The sequence below is a fragment of the Miscanthus floridulus genome, chromosome 8 (genome assembly GCF_019320115.1).
Source record: "Miscanthus floridulus cultivar M001 chromosome 8, ASM1932011v1, whole genome shotgun sequence".
Classification (NCBI taxonomy): domain Eukaryota; kingdom Viridiplantae; phylum Streptophyta; class Magnoliopsida; order Poales; family Poaceae; genus Miscanthus; species Miscanthus floridulus.
The window spans coordinates 190753620-190764362 of NC_089587.1; the positions used below are offsets into that span (position 1 = coordinate 190753620).

The following is a 10743-nucleotide window of genomic DNA, read 5'->3' on the forward strand; positions in this document are numbered from 1 at the left end:
TTTCGGTAGAAGAGATAAAAGGCTATGCAAAAGTATGAGAAAATAAAAATAAAAATAGGGACACATGAAGGTCCCAAATGTTAAAAAAAGAGAGAGAAAAATGTGGGCACATGAAGGCTCATGAATAAAGTAATGATAGCCATGTCTCAAAATAATAAGATAAAGAGAGAGATCATATCTAAAAGAGGAGCATAGTAGAATTAGGTTAGCCACCATATATATATCCACACACATGCACATCTTGATCTAAGAGTATGAAACTTCTCTCCTTGGATCCAAGCTTTGACTCGACAACATATACAAGGTAAGTATGCTGCATCCTTTGTTCACACCCAAAACTCCACATAAGCCTTATAGAGGTAGGATGAAAAAGAAGGCAAAATAATGCTATGCCTTCGTAAGGAATTATACACCATTGAGCGATTTGAGAGTACCATTTGAGGAGTATAAAGTGGACTATGCTTTTCTTTTGAAAACTTTAAAAACTCCAAGTTACTAAGATGAGAATTTAGGAAGATGACTTCGCTTCGAGAGCTGTTCCATTTTTCAATCGCTCAAGGATATATGTTAGCCAATGCCACATATCCCACCTGTGTAAGGAATGTTTTGGAATACGTTTTTGTGTTGGTTGTATATCTTAAGATGTTATGATCATGTTTACTTTTATCTCACTCTTTACTCGAGGATGAGCAGAGAACAAGTGTGGGGAAGCTTGTTGACGGTTGTTATTGCAAACATAAATCATCAACTTAACCTGCATTTATTCTTGATCTTAATCACCAACATAGGTATAGATATCTATACTAAGTATTTCCATGAGTTTTGGTGAATCTATGAATGCAGGAGGATTTAATCAGAAAACAGACCTTGTGGACCATATCGTCAGAGCAAATCATGATCATCCACGATGAAACCAACTTAAAGGACCCCTAATCCACCATCCAAGACAAACCGCCGCAAAACAACCCGAACGAGCATGGGGTGGGACCGGCCAGGCCCACCTATCGGCCTCTACTTCGTAGGTCGGTTCTCCACCGCCTTTGAGAGTCCATCTTCACCGTGTATCAAGGTCGGTTCGTATTGAGGGTTGAGACGATGAGTTACCATGGATTCAGGGGCCCACAAGCTACCTAGTGACCCCTATAAAAGGACCCCCATACCTCCTCCAAAAGCGGATCGCAATCAAGAGAAGAATAGTCCTCCACATTAGGATTTATCCTTTGTAAATAGAAAATAGTGAGATATAGAGTAAGGGAAGAGTTTGGAGGAAGTGTTGGCCTATCGGTGCTCTCTCTCTATAGCTTGTACCTTGGTGGATCCAGGTTCTACCTGAGCTTATTTTTGAGACATCTCTGGTAATTGATTTCTGATTCAAGTAAGTATTGTGTTTATATTGTTCATCAGGATCGCGACTCTTTTGAGTGCTTTAATATGTTCTAGAAGGATTAAAGTGGCAATCGTTAGTATAAGCATGGTGCTTAGACTTTCGGCTACTCATGGATGCACCCTCCATTCTAGATCGGTGGTAGATCGTGAGGGTGACAGCCTCGTTGAGTCCTCTTTAGTCCACCTCCCGTCTATAGGCCAAGTAGGACCCGATTGCGACGGAATAGCATACTCTGTTTGTGCTTTTCCTTAGTAATGTCCCCAGATGAACACTAGAATACACAAATTACTTAAGTTAGAAATAGAGAACCTTAGTAGTTCTTTTTATGCTCCTATTTATCCTTAGCCTTGTTGCTACCTCAGGTTAAGTTAGACTTAGTTAAACTTACACGTTTCTCTGAGTTCGATATCCTAGAATACTTGGGGTGAAAAGCTACGACCGATATCCGTGCGCTTGCGGATCTTTTTCTACGTGCTCCCCACATGTGTCAACACTCATTCATCCGAAGTGCGACTAAGGTTAATGAGGACTTGATGGAAAGCTTGTTTGATAAAATTTCTACGTGCCCCCCACATGTGTCAACACTCATTCAAATAGATTTGTCATTTTATGTGGGTGACTTTCCTGGGCACACAGAGTTCTACGTTCGATTTTGTCCTTAAAATCGGGTGTGATAAATTGATATCAGAGCTGTATTGATTGTAGAATGTAAGCCTCGTAGAAACTGATCGTTATCGGGGTGTTTGGCTGATCTAGTTTGTAGCTTATTTTGGCTGATTCAACGGTGTTATGTGAGAGAGAATAAGCTGAACAAAGTTCAGACTGACATTGGCCCTCCCCAAAACAGCTAGCGTTTCGCAGTCCCAGTAGGATAGATTGAACCAGTCACTGGCAGCAGTGACGGCGGAGACGACGACGGACGCCGACAGGCTCTGGTTCATCGAGGAGGTGGGCGCCGTGCAGCAGCGCGTGCTGGCGGAGATCCTCGCCCGCAACGCCGACGCCGAGTACCTCGCGACGAGGTGCGGCCTGGGCGGCGCCACCGACCACGCCACCTTCCGGGCCAAGGTCCCCATGGTGACCTACGAGGACCTGCAGCCGTACATCCTGCGCATCGACCGCTCGCCCATCCTGTCCGGGTCCGGCCACCCCATCTCCGAGTTCTTCACCAGCTCCGGCACCTTCGGCGGCGAGCGCAAGCTGATTCCCACCGTGGAGGATGAGCGCGACCGCCACCAACAACAGCGCAGCCTCGTCAGGGCAGTCATCAATCAGTAAGCACTAAGCACAGAGTCACAGATAAGAACATGGTGCACGACATGATCGATGCTTGCATGCATTGGATGCCCTCCGCTTCTTCCAGCGGAACTGGGCGCAGCTCGCCGCGGACATCGATGCCGGCACGCTCACCGACCGCGTCACTGACCCCTCGGTGCATCAGGCGGTCGCCGGCGTCCTTCGACGGCGAGACCCCGAGCTCGCGCAGTTCATCCGTTCCGAGGGCTCCAGAGGCAACGGGGCCGGCATCATCGCGCGTCTTTGGCCAAACACCAAGTGCATCGAAGCCGTAGCCACGGGCTCCATGGCGCAGTACGTCCCAGCCCTGAATTACTACAGCGGCGGACTCCCGATCGCCTCCACCTCGTACGTGACCTCGGAGTGCAGAATCGGCTTCAACCTCCGACCGATGTGCGACTCGTCCGAGGTGTCCTACACCATCATGCCCCACATGGCCTACTTCGGGTTCCTCCCGACGGACGCCGCCGCCGCTTGCGCGGACGCCGTCACGGCGAGCCAGCTCGTGGAGCTCGCCCGCGTGGAGGCCGGGCGGGAGTACGAGCTGGTGGTGACCACGTACCACGGGCTGTGCCGGTACCGCGTCGGCGACGTCCTCCGCGTGACGCGGTTCCACAACGCGGCGCCGGAGTTCCGGTTCGTGCGCCACAACAACGTGTTGCTGTCCGTCGACGGCGACAAGACGGACGAGGCGGAGCTGCAGCGCGCGGTGGAACACGCGTCGTCCGCGCTGCTCCGCCCGCTCGGCGCCGCCGTGGCGGACTACACCGCCCGGACGTGCGCCGAGACCGTGCCGGGGCACTGCGTCGTCTACTGGGAGCTGCAGCTGCTCGGCGCCGAGGAGTCGTCGTCCGCGGACGTCGTGGTCGACAGCGACGTGCTGGACCGCTGCTGCCCGGAGATGGAGGCCCTGAGCTCGGTGTACAGGCAGAGCCTGTTAGATATTTAGGCATTTTGAACGGCGATTTAATTCAGAAAATAGCAATATACAAAAGGTCTGTGAGATCATATATGTGCTTGTGTGATCTACTTGTGACAAACATGTTGATGATACTGACGAGCAGGATTATTACCAGAAACCTTACTGAAAAGGTTGGATTCACATAGACATAACCAACGGCAGAGCCGGATGCACTCGTAGACATAGTGCTTGTTGATGTAGTCGTCCCGTTCGATGCAGTGCAAGTGCCGATCACCGGAGGACTAGTGAGTAGTCGTGCCGCCAGCGATACTCCCCAAAAACGTGATTGCCGCCCTTCATCCGAGCAGGTAAACTCGAAGACAGCAGACGTTCCGGAGGCCTACTCTCCCAGAGCTTGTGCGCGCAAGAACCAGGACGGAGAAGCTTTGGGGCTGCGGAATAGTGGTTGGATTTTGCGAACGGGAAGACATACGAGAGATAGGCACTTTTAAGCCTAAGCTAAGGGACGCAGGAGGAGATCGGGAGACAGGAGACGAGAGAGCTCTCGCCATCAATGCCAGCAACGGAAACAGACGAAACTTCCTTCATCAAATCGCCATTATATAAAAAACAGAAGTAACTCCTATGATTATGCGATTTGATTGACAAAACACTATACGTCCGTCCATCCATCTGCTCCCTCGCCGTCAGCCTACCCACGCCCACGGCCTCGGCCCAGCGGCAGCGGCGGCGGCGGCGCGCGCGCGTGTGGCACGCTAGTGTACTTTTCTCAAATTCTCAATATAGATAGACAATGTCCAACTATATAAATTGAGTCATCATCTAGTCAAAATCCTATATGGTGCTAAGTCATAACTAGCACACTATTTATTACAATCCATAGAGTTTTGTTGGATTTATTAAACATTATATAGGCCAAGCCCATAATATATCTAACAATCCTCACCAAACTCTAGGATATGTAACAAACAGCCTTAGAAACCACAGTTCTTTGATATACCAAAGTTTTGACGGAGACTATTAAGTTGAACATCCGTCTAGAACAAGAGTTCCACACATTCACAACTGAACATTGGACTTTGCCTTGAATTGGCAGTTTTGTGCGAATTGAGTTTCACTAAAGTTCTTTCATGGTACTAGACTGCTACAAGTGTCTCCTCTGTTTAAAGCATATAACTCACACTTCGAGGCCTTTTATGAGTATCTAGAAATTACCCACATCTCATAGACTGTGACTAGCAGTCGAACTCATATAGGTGTGTTCCTTCTAGGATGTTATGTAGGAAAACAACCTTGCTTTCATAATCCACTCGGATCACATTAAGGTGTTAACCAGTCTGCCATACAGCATAAGAGAAACAGTGCATCTCAAACGATTTGGGCCTTAAAATAAGGGGTTTCTCCATTAGTCAACCACTAGCTTGTTTCACCATCCTATTTTACGGGATCTCCGATCACATAGGACAGGTTACCACTATGGAATGACTTCAAGTGGGTCTCAAGCCTATCTCCCTTGATGCACCTTCTATCACATTGCGTGATAGACCCTTAGTAAACTGATCTGCTAGATTTTCAGATGTATGGACATAGTCCAACGCTATTACTCCAGGGTTTCTCAGTTTTCTGACAAATTTTAACCACCTTTTCACATGCCTTGTAGACTTCATGTTATCCCTAGAACTATTTACCTTGATTATCACCGTCTGATTATCACAGTTCATGGAAATAGCTGGTATTGGTTTTTCAACTACCGACAAATCCATAAGGAGTTCACGAAGCTACTCTGCTTCAACTGTGGCGGTATCTAATGTTGTGAGTTCTGCTTCCATTGTTGACCACATTAAGATGGTCTGCTTGCAAGACTTCCAAGAAACAGTGCCACCTCCAAGTGAAAACACATATCCACTCGTGGCGTATATCTCATCAACATTAGATATCCAGTTTGCATCACAATAACCCTCTAGTACCCTCGGGTACCTGGTATAGTGAATGTCATAGCTCATAGTCCCTTTTAGATAGCGCAATACCCTCTCAAGAGCATGCCAATGAACATCTCCCGGATTCGAAACAAACTGGTTGAGTTCGCCCACAACAAACAAGATGCCAGGTCATGTTGCACTTGATAAATACATAAGTGAGCCAATAATTTGAGAATATCTCAATTGATCCTGTGCTATTCTTTGATTTTTCCTTAATAGCACACTTGGGTCATAAGAAGTTGGAGCAGGTGTGCAGTCATTATACCCAAAGCGAGTCAACACCTTTTCCACATAGTGGGATTGCACAAGTATTACCCCACCATTTCCTTCTCTTAGTAGCTTTATGTTAAGAATAACATCAGCCTCTCCCAAGTCTTTCATTTCAAGGTTACTAGATAAAAAGTCTTTCACTTTCTTAATCACATTAATATTGTTTCCAAAAATTAGTATATCATCCACATATAAGCACAATATTAGACCTTCTCCTCCACCATACCGATAATAAACACATTTATCAGCTTCATTCACAACAAAATCGGCTGATGTCAAAGTTCTATCGAACTTCTCATGCCGCTACTTAGGTGCTTGCTTTAAGCCATACAAAGTTTTTAATAGTTTACACACCTTTCCCTTTTGACCATTTGCTACAAACCCATCTGGTTGATCCATATAAATCTTTTCCTCAAGCTCTCCATTCAAGAAAGTTGTCTTAACGTCCATTTGATGAATGAGAAGACCATGTGAGGCAGCCAAGGAAAGTAGCACTCGTATAGTCGTTAGATAGGCAACTAGTGAATAAGTATCAAAATAATCTTCACCTTCTTTCTATGTATAGCCTTTCGCTACAAGCCTCGCCTTGTACTTCTCAATAGTACCATCAGGCCTAAGCTTCTTCTTGAACACCCATTTACATCCCATAGGTTTGCACCCGTAGGGACGATCAACAACCTCCCAAGTTCCGTTGGACATAATAGAGTCCATCTCACTCCGAACTGCTTTCTTCCATAAGTCAACATCAAGAGATGAATATGCCTCTTCTATGGTTTTAGGAGTATCATCCACTAGGTATATAATATAGTCTTCAGCAAAAGACTTTGTAGTCCTTCGTCTATTACTCTTTCGAGTGACTATATTATTATCCTCCTCAAAATTTACCACATGGGTTTGAACAACAGCGTGTTCTATCGATTCATGCAACTGTGGAGATGTTATAAAATCCTGACTAGAAGTGCTAGGTGTATTTTTCATAGGAAATTCACTCTAAAAAAATGTAGCATCTCTAGACTCCATAATTGTACCTACAACCATATCAGGTACTCCAGAGTTTATTACTAAAAATCTATAACCCACGCTGTGAATAGCATAACCGAGAAAAACACAATGAACGATTTTTGGTCCAAGCTTTCGCTTCTTGTTAATTGGCACATTCACCATTGCCAAACAACCCCATATTCGCAGGTAAGAAAGATTTAATCTCTTCTTCTCCCATTCCTCGAATGGTGTAATTTCTTTGTTCTTAGTGGGCACTCTATTCAGGACATGACACGCTATCAATATTGCCTCACCCCACCATTCCTTAGATAGTCCCGTTGTCTCTAACATGGTGTTAACCAACTCAGTTAGAGTGCGGTTCTTTCTCTCTGCAATCCCATTGGATTGTGGTGAGTATGGCGGTGTCCTCTTGTGAATAACACCATGCTCTGCACAAAACTCAGAAAACTCATTTGAGAAATACTCTCCCCCACGATCAGACTGTAACCGTTTAATTTTCTTCTCAAGTTGATTCTCTACCTCAACTTTATAGATCTTAAAATAATGCAATGCTTCATCTTTTGATTTCAACAGATACACATAGCAAAATCTAGTGCAATCATCTATAAAAGTCATGAAATATCTTTTGCCACCTTTGGTCAAATCGCCATTCATTTCGCACAAATCGGAATGAATTAGTTCTAATGGTGCCAAGTCTCTTTTCGCAGCGGCCTTGTGAGGCTTGCGTGGTTGTTTCAATTCAACACATACATGGCATTTAGAACCTTTGACCAAGTTAATTTTCGGGATTAAATTTAAACCAGTTAGGCGAGTCATGCAACCAAAATTAATATGACATAAGCGCGAATGCCAAACATTTGTCTCATCATCTTGGCTCACATGGTTCATAGAGTTAACACATGCATCAGATAAAGATAAGTGGAACAAGCCTCCGCTCTCATAGCCTTTTCCCACAAATGTTCCATAATTTGAGAGTACACATTTATTGGACTCAAACACAAGTTTAAAACCATCACGACATAACATAGAACCACTAATCAAATTCTTCCTTATTGAGGGGACATACTGCACATTCTTCAGTTGCATGGCCTTTCCCGAAGTAAGCTTTAGATCGACCGTACCAACACCACGTACAGCCGCACGCGCCCCATTCCCCATCAACAAGGAGGAAGTCCGCCCGACCTGATAAGAAGAAAACAAAGAAATATCAGCACACATATGAATATTAGCTCCTGTATCAATCCACCAATCAGGTGAATGAAAAATTGAAAGAACTGTAGGTAATAGATTACCATACCCCGATGTTCCTCCTTCAGCCTCAATCATGTTTGCAAATTTCTTCTTGGGTTTCCACTTGCCATCCGGACAATCCCTAGCATAGTGCCTAGGATTGCCGCAAGTGAAGCAATTTCCCTTTTTCTTGTTCTTCTTCTTCTTCTTCTTAAAAGGCGTAGTATTCTTTTTTTTGAGATCTTGCTGGAATTTCTTCTTGTGGGAGTTTTGAGAATGTTTCTGTACCACATGGGCACTAGAACCTACCTCAACAACTTTCTTGCCACAGACGTCTTTTGCTCTCGCCTTCTCTTCAACATCCAAAGAGCCAATGAGATCGACAATGTCAAATTGTTGTCTCTTACTCCCTCCGTCCCAGAATAATTGCATTTCTGGGACTGGGCATGGAAACCAACACTGCATGCCAAATTACAAAAATGCCCTTGCAGGGAGGCGTCCGGTGCGTCGACGACACACGAGTACGACCGAAGGATCGCGTGAACGAGTGAACAGGATCTTCTGAAGCCTCCCACGCTTTCTTCCTTTGTTTCATATTTTATTGGGCCCACACGCTGGGCAAACGTTGCAGCGCTGCAACGTGTATGGAGGTGCAGATGCAGTAACCTATGGCTGCTCAGTCTGTCACGCCGATGGGATAGCTGGCCTGTTGCCGTATGTGAAGGTGTTCGATTATTTTGGGAAAATTTTTTAATGCTAGACGTGTGATTATTTCAGGACAGAGGGAGTATGTTTTAGAGAAGTAGCAAAATCTGTCTAAGCCTGCGGCAATTTTGCAATGATGCAACCTGCCACAAACTTCTCAGGCAATACACAACCAAATATTTTGAGTTCTTTTGCTAGAGTTTGTATTTCATGAGCTTGTTCAACTACAGAACGGCTGTCAACCATCCTGTAATCATGAAACTTCTCCATGACATACAACTCACTACCAGCATCAGATACTCCATATTTGGCCTCAAGTGCATCCCACATCTCTTTACCAGTCTGTAGTGGCACATATGCATCCACTATGGAATCTCCAAGCACGCTAAGAATTGCAGCCTTGAACATAGTATCAGCGTGTTGGAACGCACGCTCCTCATAAGGAGAATGCGTCCCAACAGCCCTAGGTTCGGCAACAAAATAGCAGTGCATAGCAGTCAACCATAGAATGCACTTTTACCGCCACCTCTTGTAATGAGTGCCCTCAAAGATATTTGGTTCCAACATATTCGCAAAGCCAGCTACCGAGAATTGCCTATCACGTTTTTGGATTGTTAGATATTTAGGCATTTTCAACGGCGATTTAATCTAGAAAATAGCAATATACAAAAGGTTTGTGAGATCATGTATGTGCTTGTGTGATCTACTTGTGACAAACATGTTGATGATAATAAGGAGCAGGATTATTACTAGAAATCTTACCGGAAAGGTTGGCTTCACGGAGACATACCCAACGATAGAGCCGGATGCACTCATAGACATAGTGCATGTTGATGTAGTCGTCCGTTCGATGCAGTGCAGGTGGGAAGCAGTGCCGATCACCGGAGGACTAGTGAGTAGTCGTGCCGCCAGCGACACTCCCCAAAAACATGATTGTCGCCCTTCACCCGAGCAGGCGAACTCAAAGACAGCAGACGTTCCGGAGGCCTACTCTCCCAGAGCTTGTGCGCGCAACAACCAGGACGGAGAAGCTTTGGGTCCGTGGAACAGTGGTTGGATTTTGCGAATGGGAAGACAGACGAGAGATAAGCACTTTTAACCCATCCCACAAGCGAAGGGGCGTAGGAGGAGATCAGGAGACAGTAGACGAGAGAGCTCTCGCCATCAACGCCAGCAACGGAAACGTACGAAACTTCCATCATCAAATCGCTATTATATCAAAAACGGAAGTAACTCCTGTGATTATGCAATTTGATTGACAAAACACTATCCGTCCGCTCACCACCTGCCGCCACGGCCTCGGCCCGGCCCGACGGCGCACGCGCGCATGTGGTACGCCAGTGTACTTTTCTCAACTTCTCAATATATAGATAGACAATGTCTAACTTTATAAATTGAGTCATCATCTAGTCAAGATCTCGTATGGTGCTAAGTCATAACTAGCACACTATTTATTATAATCTATAGAGTTTTATTAGATTTATTAAATATTATATGGGTCAAGCCCATAATATATCCGACAGCCGGGTGGCGGACGGCACCGTCGGGCCGCTGGCGATCCGGCGGCCGGGAACCTTCGAGGAGCTCGCGGACCATGCCCTGGCGCGTGGCGCCTCCATCGGCCAGTACAAGGTGCCCCGATGCGTCACCGCGCCGCCGGTCATCGAGCTGCTCGACTTGCGCGTCGTCTCCAACCACTTCAGCCCCGCATTGCCGCACTGGGTGCCTAGTCAACGGTTCCAATAACCGGACATGGACAACAGGGAGAAATGCTGATGAGCATGAGGTCCTGCTGCATAATGGGGAAGCTGGCAAAAGTCCGAAAGCACGCAATCTAATAAGGATTGTTTTTTTGGAAAAATATAATAAGGGCTGAATTATTTGATCCACGCTATTATAATTGTCACTGTTTATCTTTCAAGAAAAATAATGATCACGTGTTTTAGTTCTAC

At 45.7% G+C, this 10743-nt stretch overlaps 1 protein-coding gene across 1 annotated transcript; it reads left to right on the forward strand.

Annotated features, from left to right (window-relative positions):
• Positions 1 to 254: 254 nt before the first annotated feature.
• On the forward strand, positions 255 to 10537 carry LOC136470384 (indole-3-acetic acid-amido synthetase GH3.8-like). The gene is made up of 4 exons (XM_066468250.1): positions 255 to 304; positions 2263 to 2661; positions 2714 to 3619; positions 10315 to 10537. Exons 1-4 carry the CDS (start codon positions 255 to 257, stop codon positions 10535 to 10537), a joined length of 1578 nt encoding a protein of 525 aa, XP_066324347.1.
• Positions 10538 to 10743: the final 206 nt, after the last annotated feature.